Source organism: Emydura macquarii, unplaced genomic scaffold, assembly GCF_026122565.2.
Source record: "Emydura macquarii macquarii isolate MOO-44397 ecotype Brisbane River unplaced genomic scaffold, CSIRO-AGI_Emac_v2 contig_554, whole genome shotgun sequence".
NCBI classification, from domain to species: domain Eukaryota; kingdom Metazoa; phylum Chordata; order Testudines; family Chelidae; genus Emydura; species Emydura macquarii.
In genome coordinates this window covers 273,240-290,937 of record NW_027130691.1, presented here as the reverse complement: position 1 = coordinate 290,937, position 17,698 = coordinate 273,240, and the positions used below count along the sequence as shown (strand labels likewise).

Genomic DNA, 17,698 nt, shown 5'->3' with positions numbered 1-17,698 from the left:
TTGCCCTTCTCTTTACTCCTTCTTTAAAAGGAAATTTAAATGAGAATAAGGCTAATATAAGACTGAGTTTTCTCTCACACATCAGGAAATTCCAATCTTAGGGTTCCCAGCATAACTCAGTAACATGGCCCATGCACACACATTAGCAGCATCTAAAATTGATCCTTCCTGTATACCCTATAGCCAAGGATTATAATGGATTACTATTTCCCAAAAAAGTTTTTGGGATGGATTTGCCAGTCTGCTCTGTTCTGTGTGCTGCTCATGTGATGCTAAGTGGGCAGATTCCAGTCATAGGTGGCCAATGGAGAATCTCCCCTTCTGAAGGGGAACTCTCCACTGTGTAAGGCTGGCAGAAGCCCCAGAGTTGGCTCCTGCATAAATTCCCTCCATCTACCTTCGGTTAGGGAAGGGGAGGGGAGTAGGTTGTGGGGGAAGGGCTGTTCCTATCCTCCACTGGCCTCTTAGGGACCCTATGCCAGTAGGGTGGAAATTAGAGCAACTGGAGGCCTGCTCTAAACTTTTCTGGGACTGGGCAGCACAGGATCAGGAAGGTGTAACTGGTTTCCCTGCGCTCTCACCTTTCAATGACTCCCAAGTGGAGCCTTTTGTTTTACTTACTAACAGAGCTGGGGGAGGACAGAATTGTTTTGTGAAGGATTGAGACTTCAAAATTTGGCTTTGTCTGAACTGGAACAAAAACTGAAAACTTAGAAATTTGCCAAAGGAAAATTACCACCTCATCCCTCCAAAAAAAATAATTTGGGGTCAATAAAAATTGTTTCAATTTTGACCTTATTAAAATTTTGTACTATATATTACACAACTACAATATTTAAAAAAAAAAAGACATTTGTTTTCAAACAACTTTTTATTTTGAAATGTCAAACGCTCAGTGCAATATTTTGACATGGTACTTTTCTGGTTTTCTTCTGAAATTAAATTCCAGCAACACTGACTTAATTTGCAAAATGTTTCAAATTGGACACAACTGTGTATTCTGATGGAATATGGTTCCATAAAACTCTTCTTCAAATGATTGTCCATGTCCATTATACAAGGGGTGTGTGGGTGTGCATGTGTACATTTCCTGCACCAGTGCTGGAGAGTTGCCTTAGCAATGCCCATGAAGCAGCAACAGCTGTCTCTGAGTTGAAAGCACAAAGAGTGGAGCTGCCCTGCCTGCCTGTCAATTCCTCCTTACCCTCTGTGGATGGAGCATGCTGTTAGTATTTTTTGGTAGTTAGTGGTACTTATTGTTGAGTCCTCAAACCCCTCTGTCTCTTACCTCCTGGCTGCCACTGTTCATAAATTAGTGAACTCTGGGCTCTGTCTAGTAATGGGAAGCTATGCCTACGTCCCTGCACTTGAAACCTTGCTCTTTGTGTCACATACTGATGCCTGTCTGTGAGCAACCCTCTGTTACTGCCTGAAGTGCTTGGATGAGGGTCATGTCAGGGCCAAGTGTCCAATTTGCTGACCAGAAACTAAGGACACCTTGGATATATCCTTATAGAGATTGCCCTTCCCCTGGTATCAATACCACCTTAGCCAATCAGAAGGAGTTCCTCCCTGGCCTTACCGGAAGGCAGAGAAAGGAGATCCCCTTCGCCATGACTCTGCAGTCCTTGAAGAAACATAAGTGCTCAGAGCTCTCTGGGCCTGTGAGGCCAAAGAAAGGGAAAGCGTCCACATTATCAGAGTCCTCCACGCAGGGCTCTTCATCTGCAGAGGCTAGCCACTCTGATACCGAAGGTAAAGCGAGCCTTTCAGCTCCCTGCTATCACATCCTAGTGGCTAGATTAGGGCCTTGTCTACACTAGATAAATTTGTCGACATATGTTGACTTTGCGATGGCTGATCACCAACCTAAGGAGGGCAGTGTGGACAAGTGCCTCTTCACTAGAAGCACGTCCACTTATCTCAGGAGCAGTGTGGGGGGAGCTGAGAGACCCACAAGCTCCATGTCTCCCTGTGGGCTGCTTCCCCACTTCCTGGTCCCAGCTGGGAGTGCGGCTGCAGCCATCACATCCCACCCACATCCTGCCCGGTCCTGGCTCGCAGCAGGCAGCAGCTGCCCACCACGTCCCTCCTGACTCCATGACTGGACCTAGGCTCCAATGCTGCCTGCCGCCACATCCCTCCTGGCTCCGAGCCTGGATGTGTGCAGCAACCGTCTGCATCCTGCCTGGTCCCAGCTCACAGTTGAGAGCTCTGTGGCAGCTGCCCTGGTCGTGGCTCGCAGCTGGGACCTGGGATCCAGCCACCCACATCCCAGCTTGCAGTGGGTGTCAGCCACTGCATCCCGCTCGGTCCTGGCTTGCAGCTGGGACCCAGGCTCCAGTCACCGCTGGCTTTCCTGGTCCCGGCTCACAGCTGGGAGCTGGGAACCAGCCACCCCAGGCTTGTAGCAGCCAGGACTTCTTGCCCCGCTCCCAGCTGGGAGCATGCCCCGGCTTTCTTGTCATTCCCTCTGAAGCACTTGCCACTGGTCACTGTCGGCAGACAGGATACTGGTTTAAATGGACCATTGGTCTGACCCAGTATGGCCATTCTTGTGTAATTTTTTTTCTGATGGGCTTGTTCTAGCACACACAGCTCAGCAAGGAGCAGAGCTGGAATGGTCCAGTGGACACTGAGGTTTTGGCAGTTGGTCTCAGCATGAAGCTGGCCTGTCTGTGCTTCAGAAGGCCACAAAAAATGGTGAGAGCTTAGGACGCTGCCCTTCTGCGTGTGGGGGAAATGACAGCTGGGCCTCAGCTTTCTGCTACAATCCTAGCCAGAGCTGCTCTGGCTCTTGATTTCTTGCCTCCTTAGGCATTGGCTTTTAGGCAAAAGCCAAAGTCTGTTCCCTATGTACCATTCCAACTGCAGCTGCCCCAGCTCCCTGAAGAGTCTTTTCAGTCAATTCCTGAGTGGGCAGGAAGCAAAAGCTCCCCTCTGACTGTCACGGATGTACAGTCTCAGTAAGAAATGCTCAGAAACCACAATCTGGCAGCCAGTCTGCAGTCTCGTTGTAGCCATGTTGGTCCCAGGATATTAAAGAGACAAGATGGGTGAGGTAATATTTCTTATTGGACCAATTTCTGTGGGTGAGAGAGACAAGCTTTTGAGCTTACACAGAGCTCTTCAGGTCCAACAGAAGTTAGTCCAATAAAATATATTACCTCACCCACCTCGTCTCTCTAATAAACCTCTTCCAGAACAGAGATAAACAAGATGTTGTACATGTCAACTCAAGCAGAGCCCCACCCTCTAAGGGGAAGTAAATGAGACCCACAATTTTGCTTCTTTGAAGCTAAGTAACTGTGGCATAGATTTTTTTCAAAGGTATTTAGGCATTGCTGTGCTTGGTGTTGCAACTCCCAACTGACTTAGGAGCCTAAATCTCTTTCGAAAATGAGATTTAGTCTCCTAAGTCAGTTAGGTGTTGCAACACTGAGTGCAGCACTGTCTAAATACCTTTACAACTCCAGGTCTCTCTTCTTTAATTATAACTCCACAACAGAGTCCCCCTGTTGCAAAAGTAAAGAGCTCTAAAACAGGCTCTTGATACTGTAACGAACCATATTAATAATGAAACAGCAGGCCTCAGGGGTATGTAGCCACACAGAACATCCAGTCTAGGCCACCAGATGAGCTGTCGTGGAAAAAAAACAGGCCCAGTGAAACAGGGAAGAACTTAAAGTTGCAGGGAGTTGCTATCACTTTCCAGGTACCATGCAGCTTGATACTTGTTCTCCTCTGCTGAAACATGATCAATTTACTCCCCTAACATACTAAAAAGTACAAATAAATAACCTAGACGCTATTGGGATAACTTCAGATGGACTCGAACCCAAAGAATGAGGATGAACCTTAACGTGCCAAATGGACACTCTAGCACATCTGTCCTCAAACTGTGGAGTGCGCCCCCCCAGGAGGGCATGGAGGAACACTGGGGGAGGTGTGCAGAAGGGCCCAGGCCAGCCCCTATGGGGGGCTCCCGTCCCTGGCTATGGGTCCTCCGCTTGGCCCCTGGCCCTACCCCCAGCTTCAGCTGCCGCAGTGCTGCTCCTACTCTTGGCCCCTGGTGTGTGGCCCCTGGCCACTGTTCCCTGCTCCCAATCCCAGCCACTGTCGCCCTGCTCCCAATCTCAGCCACTGTGGCCCTGCCTCAGGCCCTGGCCACTGTTCCTGACTCCTAGAGCCCTGCAAATCTGCAGATATCTACTTTATAGCTGTGGACCATTTCGTGCGGATCAGATGGTCACAGATTGACTTTCCGGGACCTCTGTGATTTCTGGGGCAGGGCTGGAGCAGTTGCTAGCCCCGGGTGTTGCTGGAACAGCTGTTAGGCAGTGGGTGGGGCTGAACAGTTGTTTTGGGGATATGTGTGTGTATGAACAGCTGATCAGCTGTTTGGGGCAGCATGGGCTCAACAGCTGATGGGGAGCAGCTGGCTGCAAACAGCTGACTGGCGGTTTGGATACATCTAAAAGAGGGAGGGTGGACTGAGAGTGGGATAGAAGTTTATTCTCGTGGAATATTTGTATCTGTGCAGGGCTCTACCGACTCGGACCCTGTTCCCAGATGCAGCCCCTGGCCCTGACTGTGGCCTCGCTCCCAGCCCCAGTTGGGAGGGAGGGGGCATGGACAGGGATGGGGGGGTGACCTAAAAAGTTTGGGGATCACTGCTACAGTGTGACTTGGCAGCATAGCATCTAGGCATGAGCTGGCCAGGGCATTGTTAATCATGGTAGTGTGCAGCCATTCGCTCTCTTCTGTTTTAATCACTTATCTTAAAATGTTGCATGTCTTTTTTTAAAACACTGGACACGGTCCAGCTTGTACAATTTCTAAGGCTGGGTTCCTGACAAATAAAATAGCCAGTAAGCAGGTAATTTTAAAGACAGTGGTATACAGTTACACAACATTCTCCCACCCTTACAGAGAACAAGAATTCTCACCTTGGCAATGCTCCCTGGCTTAAAAGCTTATAACTAGGTAGTGGCATAGTTGGTTCTAAATGTATCTTGTGTCCACATTCAACATGGTTGATATAGTTAATGACCATAGCAGGTCACCATGTACCATGCTTGCCAGTGGTCTAGGCTGTCACATGGTTATCTTCTTGTAACCAGCTACCGATCCTTATTTTGCTGTATAGAAAAAACTTCCCAGTTGGGTGGACTGTTACCTTACCACACCGAGGAAAGAGTATCCCAGAAAGCATTCCTATATATGCTGCTGTCTGGGCACTCTATCCCCTGCTACGGCATGGAGCGGATAGCTATCTACATTTTTGGAGAATGCACTGATATTAGCAAGGCTAGTACTCTTCCTCTCCCCCGAAACATAGCTTTTTCACAACACTGGCACATGGACTTAACTGGGTCAGATGAATGTCACGAACTGGTTACAAAAAATGCAGTTATATTTAGTGTAGATTGGGTCTCAGAACATGACAAAGTGTGGATTTAATAAAGTAAGCTGCTCACAAACATTTTAATTAGAAATCATACTGCAACTAAAAAAGGCTTTCACATCACTGCTTTTCACATGCAAATTAGCAAACATTCCATGCTTTAACAACTTATTCCTGGGAGGCTCTCTAGGATGGGAGTCTTTCTTTGCTGGGAAGGGATGTCCCTAGAGTTCTCAGGCCCTCAGTAATTTGGGGTGCAGTCTACACCGCTACTGATTCAGGCTTTGTCCCTGAGTTGAGGCCATATTCTGCAGACAAGAAGCAGTTGCTTGGTGGGGGTGAGAACTGGAAGGGAAAAGACTCTTCCCTTACTCCTCTCTTCCTCTTCCCTCCTTAAAAGAACTAGACAGAGACCTTGGAAGGAGAAAAGAAGCTGAGCTGCTCAAAAGCAGATGGCTCTTGGGGATGGGAGAGAATAGCTAAGACCAACACATTCTTCATTGGGTGAAGGAAGGAGTAGAGCAGGCCTTGAGCAGCTGCACTCCTCATAGGCTAGCACACTGTGCATCCTTCAAACAATCATTGGCTCCCTCCAGTGGTGGCTTCTCTCTGCTCATCGGAAGGAATGGGGAGAGAGGAACACAGTATCTGCAGAAGCTGCTGCTGCTCCTACTTGAGAACCTTTCGGGTTCCAGAAGGGCAGATAAGGCAGCAGAGTGCTAATACTGTTGGCCTAAACTAGTTAAATTTGGGGAAGAGGGAAGCAGCAGCAGGATTGAGTTTGGTGGATTGCATGAGTAAAGAGTTCCCACCCTCCCTTCCCCCGCCATGCCCCAGGGGAAGCCCCTCATCATTTACAGAGGATCAAAACTGGTTTAGTTGGTTCACAAAGGGAGGGAATAAACATCCTTTTAGAAGCAGATCTTAGACCATTATGTTCTCTCAATTAGAGTGCAACAAAACTCAGGTGTTCCACATGCTGGTCATTTTGTCATGTATTGGTAAGGTTGAAGGTTGAGAGGTAAGGGTGTCCCTTTCCATTATTTACTGGAGGGAAGTGAAGGGTTAATCTTCTTAAAGAAAGGATCCTCTATGTGTCTGAGTTGGTCACAGAATCAGAAAAGTGTTAACCTACAGCTCAAATATCTAATCACCCTTCTGGTAACAACTGAACACACCAAGAAATGTCTAGATGCCTAGTGCACTTTTTGGGATTATATAAAAAATAATCCAGTGCACATAACAAGAGCTAAAATACCATCAAAAGAAAATCAGTCTTTCATTTGAATTTCTAAATGTCAAAATTACATACATCTCAATAGTTCAAGGTGTATCAAATTGGAATGGTATTTACTTGAAGTGTGCTTATAGTCTGAAAAGTGACCAAGAATATAGCTTCATGGGATTCTATGATTCTGTCATACCTAGTTAGATAGCCTCTTATATGACATTGTACTAGCTGAGCATATACCTACAGGCAGTGAGCTTGAAAAATGAAATCCATCTTGTAAACTGAGCAGATGCTAGCACTACAGACTGCAGTGGGGTGTGGAAGTCATTTGAGTTCTTGTTGGCAAGTGTATCGTCAACCATAACTAAGTTCCAGTTGCAATATTTTTAACTACTATGTTGATGACTCTTTACCTCAGCTAGCATCCAGCTCACTCAAGATACAGGTATCTATGACAATGTATTTAAAATAGGCATTGTATAAACACCTAATCACCATATGGAGCTTGGATACCATGGTGATCGGCACAGTACATGAATCTAGACAGATGGGCACTAAACAGTGACTTAGCAGTGCTAACATGAGTAAATCCTATTAAAATCTTGTTATAGGTAAGCAACTGTCTGTAACTTTGAATACAACAAAGGGATCCTTTGAGTGATTGCATGTGTCCATTTATTGTATGAAAATGCATGCCTCATGCACAATTGCTGGAGAACTTTTTCCCGCAGTGGTACTTGTCAGGGCAGCAAAAGTGTCCATTACAGCTGTGCACCACCACCTGCCAGTGGAAGTGGGTGGAGCTGCCCCGACTCCTCTCGGTTCCTTCTTATCGCCAGCGATGGTTGTTGGAGTGCTCCTCACTCTTTTTGTATGTAGTTTGTTTCTCATTTAGTACTTAGTAGTTAATTAGATAACTAAACCTAAGACTAACAATATGCGTTATTTCCCTTGTGCACCAAATTTGATTTCTGATACTGGGACTGGAGCCATGTCTCACTCTTTGGGGTTCAAGTCCTGTTGGTCATGTGCCAGATCAATAGAGATCAGTGACCCACTCCCCAGCTGCCTAAAATGTCTGGGGGAGTCCCACATCAGTGACAAGTGCCACATTTGAGGACTATTTAAGCCTTGCTCAATAAAAGACAGAACAGTGAGATTTAATTGTCTGTCTCCTTATGGAGATGGCACTTTGCTCTCCATTGGAGTCGTTGGGTGCAGAGTGTACTCCAAGTGTGGCACCACTGATGCAGAGTGTGCTTCCCGAGATGTCTTTGGCACCATGTTCTGTGTCTACAGCAGCAAAGAAGAGAGACAGATCTGCCAAGGACATGGTACCTTGTCCAGTAAGAGCTTCGTTACCGAGGCCAGATAAAAGCAAGATTTCTGGGAGGGACTCTTGAGGGGAAGCAATGGGGGGTACTTCTACTCCAGAATCTGGGCCATGTCCCTCAGCCCCTAAAGTTTCTATTGGTTAGACCCAAGACCCAATCCTGATACCAGCAACACTGGAAGCATATGCTGTCACCAGAGAATTACTTACCCTCTCAGTACCGGTGTTCCTAGTGGTGCAGGAAAGGTTCCAGTCAGTACCAGCATCTGTAGTGCCTACACCAGCTCTGCAAGTGCAGGTGTTACTCCTGCTGCTCCTGGTGCCTAGGAGGCCAGTACACTTCAGGGGCAAGCTGCTGTTAATATCCCTGGCACTGCCATCTCTGGGGTCATCTTACCTGTCCACATGGGTTCTGATCCACCATTACTGTCCAAACTGTCAGATTCAGAACTGGAGTCTTGTGTCCCCCATACCAGATGAGAAGCTTACCCTCCATCAGAGCCCTGGGGTCCACGCATGTCCCAGCACTGGGTGTGTCACAAGGGACAATGGTGTGTGCAACCCTAAGGCCCACCATCACCATGTTTGGACACCGAGGGTGTGCCTCCACCTCTCCTCACCTGTCTGAGTTGACTTCCTCAAGCATGCACTGAGATCACTGGCATCACAAGCAACATTCTCTGATTCCTGGTACTGAGCAACTGGAACTCTGAGTAACTCAAGAGAGCTCCTACATTGCAAGAGGCAAACCAGCCATTGCCTCAGCATCTTGGTGAGCTGTTTTCCTTATCACCAGATGAGGCTGTAGAGATGGTATGTGATTCTCCATCACCAGAGGATTACAAGGCTCACCAAGAACTGCTTAAAAGGTGGCCTTGGTTTTAGATATTCAAGAGGAAGAGGTCCGTGAGAAATCCCCCATGGTAGTGGATATTTTAGCTTCTGTGAGACCTGCCAGACTGGTACTTCTGAGTTATGAAGCAATTCTGGAACTGGTTAAAACACTTTGGCAGACCCCTTCTTTTCTCCTGCCTTCAGCAAAACAGGCACAGAGGAGCTACTACATCCCTTCAAACACCTGTGCTCTAACCTACACCAGGCTCCTTGGTGGAGACAAAAGCTAATGAGCAGGAAAGTCAGGGCCACCAAGCATTGATGTTGAAGAGTAAGGAATCTGAGAAGTTGGACCTATTTGCTCATAAAATTATTCAACAGGAGGTCTACAGAATAGAATTGTTAACTAGTAAACCCTCCTAAATTGATCTGACTTTACCCTATGGGAAAACGTCATGAAGTTTAAAGACAGGCTACCAGAGGATTTCAGGCAGGGTTTCACTCCTGGTAGAGGAGGGTAAGCTTGGGGCAAGGACAGCTCTTCAGGACAGTTTGGATGCGGCAGACTCAGATTGTTCTGTGGCATCTGCTATTTCTATGAGGTGGTGTTTGTGGCTGCAATCTTCTGGTGTAGTTCAGGAGGGAAACCAGACCATCTAGGATTTACCGTTTGAGGGTCCATCTGTCTTTTCAGAAAAGATAGACAATAGGTGACAGAGCCTGCAAGATTCAGAGGCAACGCTTCAGTGCCTTGGAATTTACACACTGGCAATGTAGAGAAAGCAATTCTAGCCCCAGCAGCCTCACAGATATCAGAACTTTATACCTCAGCCCCTGCTGAGAAAAAGGAACCGGAATTACAGAAGGTGACCATCATCTCCCTCCTCTGCGACAGCAGGTTCCTCTTGACCAATGGCCCAGTCTAAACATGTATTTTTGACAGGCTTGTTAAGGGCAGCAAATCAGTACGTCCAGACTAATCTGTTCCTTGCTCTACTTTTGCCTATTGTCTTTCCCACTTCCTCTATGCTTGGACTTATGTCACATTGGCTCAGTGGGTCCTAAGCATGGTGGATGTGGTCTATTGACTTAGAATCAGAAGATTATGATTGGAAGGGACCTTAGGAGGTCATCTAGTCCAACCCCGTGCTCAAAGCAGGACCAACCCCAACTAAATCATCCCAGCCAGGGCTTTGTCAAGACTCACCTTAAAAACCTCTAACAGCAGAAAGACTTCAATTTGTTTCTATCCCCCTCACCCTCTTCCCCACCCCTCTTCAAGGACCACTCTCACAAGACTGTTTTACAGCAGGAGGTCTAATCTCTCCTCCTAGTGCGAGCAATAAAGGAAGTTCCTCTATTTCTCAGGGGGAACAGTTTTTATTCCTACTATTTCCTTATTCCCAAAATAAAAAGGAATCTCAGACCTACTTTAAATCTAAGAGTTAAACAAATACCTGAAGAAAATAAAGATCCACATTGGTTACCCTAGGTTCCATCATTCCTTCCCTGGAACAGGGACACTGGTATGCTGCCCTTCATTTAAAGGACGCTTACGTCCATATAGTGATTCCATCCAGACCACTGCAAGTTCCTCATGTTCCTAGCAAATGGAACACATTACCAATTCACAGTCCTTTCATGTGGTCTATCAGCAGCCCCTTGCATTTTCACAAGAGAGGATCGGGAATCCATGCATTCCCATACCCGGATGACTAGTTGGTGATGGGGCTGGTCACGTTCTCAAGTGCTGTTCAGGGTGTCATTCAGTCCACCTTCAATGCATTGAGTCTATTATTCAGTCAAGTCAAATCAATTCTAAAAACCTGTGCAAAGAATAGTTTATCAAAGCACTCCTGGATGCTATACAAATTAGAGCATTTCTGCCCCAGTCAAGGTCCAAATGTTCTGAGACCTGATACTGGATCTAAAAGCACATCCCACTACTACAGCGCACACTTGCTTCAGACTTCTGGGGCACATGGCAGCATGTACCTACATGGTGCAACCCCCCAGATTATGCCTTAGGAGGCTTCAGGGATGGGGAGTGTCCATGTATGTCCTCTATTGTCATCATCTAGACAAAGTGATTTGTGTTCCAGAGGTAATTTTGTTCTCTCTGGACCAGTGGACAGATCCTCAGAACATTTGTGCAGGAGTCCCTTCATTTCTCTGCCACCAATGCTCACGTGGATCACAGACGCCTTGTCCCTGGGTTGGGTAGGGCACATATCAAAACCCTACAAACTAAAGAGTTGTGGTCCTTGCAGGATCTGAGGACTCATATAAACATCAGGGAAATACATCCTATCCATCTAGCCAGCTCAACGTTCCATCCACATATTCTGCGAAAAAATCTGTTAGTGTTAATGGACAACATAGCAACTGTGTTTTATGTAAATGGACAGGAAGGGGCACGTTCCTCCCAACTGTGCCAGGAGGCAGTTTACTTTGGGAGTTCTGCATAACAAACTCCACTTACAACAAAGCTGCTTAGGTCCCGAGAGCAAAACACGTTGGCAGATGACCTGAGCAGGTCTTTCTCCTCTCACCATGAATGGTCACTATATGCAGATGTGGCCAGGCTCATCTTCCAGCTCGGGAAAACTCTCCAAGTGGACCTGTTCACAACAAAGGCAACAGAAAATGCCTTCAGTTCTGCTGCTGAGGGGGTTCCAGCCCTGGGTCTTAGACAGATGCTTTCCAACTACCACGGATGAACTCCCTGCTGTATACCTTTCCTCTGATACCAATGCTACCCAGAGTCCTATTCAAGGCCAAGCAGGAACATGCGTGCTCCGTTCTAATAGCACCAGCATGGCCTCGACAACATTGCTTCTTGAACCTGTTAGTGAAGCCTCCTACCTTTCCCGTTCCATTCAGAGGTGATTTCTCAGGACTATGGCAGTCTGCTCAATCCCAACCTACAGCTTCTCCACTTAACAGCGTGGGTACTTCATGGCTACCACCACTAGAAATGACTTGCTCAAAAGACCTGCAGGGGGTCCTTCTGAACAGCAGAAAGCCTTCAACTAGGTGTACTTACCAGGCCCAATGGAAACATTTTAATATCTGATCTCAGCAGAAATGAGTCTGCCCAGTGCAGGCTTCCATTAACCATAGTTTGGATTATCTGTTGCACCTTAAACAGGTAGGTCTGACCTTTAGTTCTTTTAAAGTACATGTGGCAATGATTTCAATGCTCCTACCCACAGGAGAATAGTAGATCAATTTTTCTCCCACATATCTTTCTAAAAGGGCTGGACAGATTATACTTGCTGGCACAAGAACCTGTTCCCCCATGGGATTTAAACCTTGGGCTAATAAAATTAATGGGGCCTTCCTTTGAACCTCTTGTGCCACGTTCACTACTCCACCTCTCTATGAAAGTGGCTTTCTGGTTGTAATAATCTCAGCACGGAGAGTGGGTGAACTCAGACCCTTGGTTTCAGAACCTCCTTATATAGTTTTCCATAAGGATAAAGTTTACCTCTGCCCTCACCCAAAATTCTTGAAAAAGGTGTTTCCCAATGTCCACATTAATCAGGCAATTTATTTAACAATGTTTTTTCTAAAGCCTCACATGCACACAGATGAACAGAAGCTTCATTTAGTGGAAGTGATGAGCGCATTGGCCTTCTATGTGGACTGCACCAGACCTCTTTAGATCCTTAACTAAGCTGTTGCTATTGTGGACATGGTGAAAGGCAAACCGGTTTCCACTCAAGAGGATTTCCTCTTGCATTTGTTTGTGCTACCAGTTAGTTAATGCCACACCATCTTCAGAGTGTTGGCTCATTTAACAAGAGCACAAGCTGCTTCAGTAGCTCTCCTAGCGCAAGTATCTACTGGAGACATTTGCAAAGCAGCACCCTAGTCATCAGTACACAATTTTGCTGCTCATTATGCCAGTTCCTGTCAGTTCAGGAACTATGCCAGTTTTGGATGGGTTGTTCTACAATCGCTGTTCAGATAGATGCTGAGTCTGCTTCCATGTTAAATCTATTTGTGAGTTACCTACAGTGGAATGGATGTGTGAGAATCACTTGAAGGAAAAACAATTACCTATCGTTCCAAAAGTGGTGTTCTGTGAGATGTGTTGCACCTATCCATTCTGGCAGGAAGGAACTGAAGGGAAGAGAGGAGGCTCCATCCTCTCACACTGGCCCACAGGGGCATGGGTGCTCCTGCTGCCCTGACAGGTACTGCTGAGGGAAAACGTTCTCTGCCAAGTGCAGGAGGCACACACCTACCTCCAGTGGAATGGCCATGTGCAACACATCTCACAGCACAATATATATGGACAGGCAGGTAACCATCTTTTCACTAAGAAGCAGCCCATTTTAGCAGTCAGTTTTCAGACTAAAACCTAATTAGGGAGAGATACTTAAACCATGACTTCACTTTCCATTATGTGCACTCTCCTGCTTCCTGACCGCCTGCCGTGAGTCCTCTCCCTGCTGGGTGCTGATGACAGAGATCGTGCACTGGGTGTTTACTACTGCTTCAAGCCAGGGCCTTCCAGCCCCACTGCTCACTTACTTTGTTTTTAAACTTAGGCTCTGACGCTGCCAGTCCCACAAGCCTTCCAGAGCCGCCGGCCCTAGGCCTGATCCTGCCAGCGCTCACACGTGTTCTTCAGCCGGGAGGAGGAGGAGGAGTGTGCCGTCCCCCCCCAAGTCAGCGGAGCCTCGCCTGGCCTGGCCTCACGTGCCTGCAGCGGAGCGGAGCGGAGCGCGGCGGGGAGGCTGCCGCGCTCGGGCCTCGGCACGGGGAGGGCCCCTATGGGGCGGGCCGGCTGCGGGCCCAGGCTGACGTTCGAGGATGAGCCTCGCTTGTGGCCCCCTCCCCTCAATACAATAAAGTGATTTTCCCTTCGGCGGGCGGGCGGTCGTTCGGCGGGGCCGGCGAGGCTCACCCTGGCTGCCCGGCCCGGCTCGGCGCGGCCCGGCCCGGTTCCCCGCCCGCCAGGTGATGTGATGCGCTGCCGTGCCGTGCTGTGCCGTGCCGTGCCGCGCCGGTTGGCTGCGGCTCGGGCTCGCGCCGGCTGTGAGGCGGCGGCGGCGGCAGTTGCTGCGCGCGGGGCGGGCGCGGGTCAGGGCGCGCGGGGGGCGGGGATAACCCCGCGGTAGCTGTCACGTGGAGCACATGAAAGGGACGCGGCTTGGCAGGGCGGCGAGCGAGGAGCCGGAGCGAGGGGCAGGCGGAGGCGCGGAGCTGGGCGTCGCGGGGCAGAGGAGCCGCCGCCGCCGCCGGTGCCGCCATGGGGCGCTGACCCGCCCGCGCGTCCCCGGAGCTGGAGCCGCTCGCGAGCGATGCGCGGCGGCTGGGCGCCGCTCCATCCCGCCTCGCGATGAGGGGCTGCGGGCTGGCCGTGCCGCCGCCGCTGCTGCTCGGGCTGCTGCTGGCCGCGGCCCCGGGCGCCGCGCTGGCCAAGGAGACGGCGTTCGTGGAGGTGGTGCTCTTCGAGTCCAGCCCCAGCGGCGACTACAACACCCACACCACGGGGCTGCAGGGGCGCTTCTCGCGGGCCGGGGCCACCCTCAGCGCCGAGGGCGAGATCGTGCAGGTGAGCGCCGGCCGGCCGGCGGGCGGGCGGGCTGAGCCGGGCCGGGCCGCGCCGGGCCACGGCGGGGAGCGGTTCCCTGGTCCCAAGATGGCTCCGCTGGGCCGGCAACGGAGGCTGCCCCGAGCACACTGCGGGCAGGCCCCCTCCCGGCCCGGGGCAGGGCTTTGCGGAGCTTGTCGGGGCGCTCGGGGGCTGGCCCAGGCTGCTCTGCGGACGGGGGATGGAGGGGCATCGGGGCGGAGTCGGGACACCGCGCCCCTGGGCTGGAGGGGTCTCCCCGGTGCCCCCAGCCTGCATCCCGGGCCGGCAGGGCTCAGCCCCCCTCACCTGCTGTCCCCGGGGCGGCGAGCGGCGGGCATGGAGGCTGGCCTGGCCGCCTGAGGGGCTGAGGCGGTTCGGCCTGGTCTCTGCGCCAAGGCTCGGGGGAGCTGGCGGGGCACACGGCGCCGGGCGGGCGCGGCTCGGTGCGGCGCCAAACGTGCCCGGCATGTGGCTCCAATCTCAGCCTTCCGTCTGCGCTGGGCCGGGCCCGCTGCAGTGCCCGGGTGCTGGGGGCCAGGCATTCCCAGTGCGGTCCGGTGTCCCACGTGGGCAGGGCACTTGCCGGAGTAGAGCGCTGCAGGAGTCCGCGCTGGGATCCCCTGAGCGGGCCAAGGCCCCAGGGACGCTGGGTGCTGGGCTCGGGGCTGCCCTTGGCTCATCCAGTGCCCCTGGATGGAGGGAGGTGACAGATGCCACGAAGGGCCGAGTTCGTTGTAGGGGAGTGTGGATTTAAGCAGCCCCTCCAGCTGGGCTCTGCTCACTGCTTCTGCGGTTTGGGCTCCAGGCTGGGAACTAGGGGATAGTTTCCCTCTAACTTGTTTTAAGTACTTACATAGGAATGGGGGAACTAGGAACTCTGTGAGGCTGCCATGACCCTGAGACTTCATCCTCTCTGACAGGGCCTCCACCTTGCTACTAAATGAAAGACATCTGCATTCCAAAGGAAGCTTGATATGGAGGGCTTACTTTGTCAGAGATGCAAAGGAGGGCAGTGGTACTGAGCTGCTGCTTATGACTGTTGTAACTGGATGCTGTTTCTTTTTTGTCTCTCTTTGCAAGGCTTTGGAGAAACTCTAGTAGGTCTGTGGATATAAAATATACTGCCAAGGTTGCTGTTGAGAACAGTTTTAAAAGGGTTTGGTGTCTCTTTGAACCCACTAAAGCACTGTGCACATCCGGGTATTGCTCGCCCTAATGACTTTTAGGGCCTCTCACTGTTATTTTTAGGGGAACAGTGCTTTAGGTTGATTTATAGTTCTCATTTTATATACTAGAGAATGTTTCTACGAAGAAAACGCATAGAAAGTTATTTTCTGCAGGATCTGAGTGAACCTTGCTCGCTTTTATTAATTACTGCAGAGTGTCGGCAGTTGGAACTTCCCTGTATTCTTGAAACAAGCTATAGAGTTTCTTCTCTAGCAGATTTTGGGAAATATCTTTTGTGCTTCCATCAGCGACAGCAATGATGAGAGCGCTAGGTTAGACTGAGCACAAGAAATTTTATTGCTGTGCTGTGTAGAGCAGCTCTGAGCCAGGTTGGATAAGGAGGTAAAGTGCTTCTGCCCAGCTTACATTAGTGCTACTCCTGGTGAACTGCATTCATGGTAGCACAATGGTGGGAGTCCTTTCAGAACATGCCACAGTAGCCAAAACTTGCATGGAATGGATTTATAAGTTATCTTTGTACCACCCTGTAAAGTAATGCAACTTTGTCTAGCTAGGTAACTTTTGCATGGGTAGAAATGGTTGACCACTCCTAGCTGCAAAACAGAATATTAAAACTTGAGGATGCTGTGTGATCGCCTATATCGTTCATGTACACAGCTTTTGTAGAAAGTGGAAGAGGAAATGTTCAAATGTAGCATGTTCAATTTGTTGGAGAAAGCAGTCAAGATGTTATGCTTCTGGATTTTGCCTATTTACCAGTTCTCATGGTGATTACCTATACGTGCGCTAAAGGTTCTTTGCTGAATTACTTAGCTTTTGCTAAAGCTTGCATTTGTGCTGAACAGTGGTCCTCACCCTGGTTGATTGGGCATTGATCATATATTAAAAATGTTGTGACATGTTTTTATTTGAAGCTCATCACAGAGAACTGTTGAATTTGCTGTTTTGGTACTTAGAAAACATAGTATTAAAATATCTCTAGCAATTTATGCAGTTTCTGATGTTATAATATTCGGTTTTAGTCACCTTGTTCCTTGGCTTTCTGTGGGTCACTTAGTGCAATGTATTCACTAGTCCTTCACGCAGAGCTAATCTCCAGTTAGCCATTTAATACAAAATTAAGTTTAAACACTTCACTTAAAACTGTCTTTATTCTTCTAGGCAGGTAGATAATGTCAGAGTTGAGCAGAAATAGGCTATTCCCTATTCTGTCTGGAACTTTTGAAGTGCTTATCTAATTCCTTTGTAGTCATTAACAATTGTTGACTTAATTTTTTTCTTTTGGCTAGGCTAAGTAAAGAAAATTGACTTAAATGGTATTTTAATAAGTTTACTTGTTAAAGTAATCACTAATAGCTGTCCTTATTTCATTTACAACGTCTGTGGAGTTGGTTGGTTTGAGCATGATCTCTGTATAAAAATGTTTTCTTTGGTACTTTAGAGAGTATTCTTCCCTGTTCTCTTCTACGCTTTGTTACGGAATTTACTGTGAAACTTAAGTTTTCTAAATGACAGAACTTTGTCACAAAAAGAGTTGTGAAATCAGATTGCTGATGAAAGAAAAACCCAGTGAGAATAGAGGAATGAAGCAATTCAGTTGACTTTAATCTTTTTTTAAAATTGCTTGTAGGGGCTGAAACAACATACATTATTGGAAAAATCAAGTTTGTTAATTTTAGCATTGTAAAGCTTTTTTGAAAAGCAGGGGATTTATTCTTGTCATGAGATGAAACTTTGAATATGTGGTGTCCAGGGGCACAATATTGAGGGAACTTTATAGAGATCATCTTGCTTTTTAAATATAAATGTAAAGAAAAATATGCATGTTTAAGATTTGAACTGGCATAAATAGAAGCAAATGTGTTAAGTGACGTTTTGTAGGCCTTATATTATAATATAGACTAGCTGCTTTGCCTATACTTTAAAAAAAAAAAAAAAAAAAAAAAAAAAAGGAGGCTGGGGGGGGATTAATGAGGCAAATTTTTGCTTTTTTTTACTGCTCATAAGTTTTGTGTGCACACATATGCAGTCGCTATTTACTTCCCAAGTCATACTGTGTTTTAGATTTCAAAAGAGATTTTACTTTATGCTTGCTAAAAACTCCTATTAAGGTAT

At 48.3% G+C, this 17,698-nt stretch overlaps 1 protein-coding gene and 1 long non-coding RNA gene across 3 annotated transcripts in view; one reads left to right on the top strand and one right to left on the bottom strand.

Moving 5' to 3' along the window:
* ZNRF3 (zinc and ring finger 3) overlaps positions 1-17,698 on the top strand; it is a 226,862-nt gene that overhangs the window by 30,101 nt on the left and 179,063 nt on the right. For both annotated transcript variants that reach the window (XM_067539389.1, XM_067539388.1), the window contains exon 2: positions 13,365-14,374. In XM_067539389.1, the coding sequence (XP_067395490.1) occupies positions 14,159-14,374 (216 nt within the window). In that variant the 5' untranslated portion in view covers positions 13,365-14,158. The remainder of the gene's footprint in view (positions 1-13,364; positions 14,375-17,698) is intronic.
* On the bottom strand, positions 11,166-13,460 carry LOC137147382 (uncharacterized). The gene is made up of 2 exons (XR_010918201.1): positions 13,348-13,460; positions 11,166-11,426 (listed from the first exon to the last, which is right to left on the bottom strand). It is a non-coding gene; the product is annotated as an uncharacterized lncRNA (long non-coding RNA).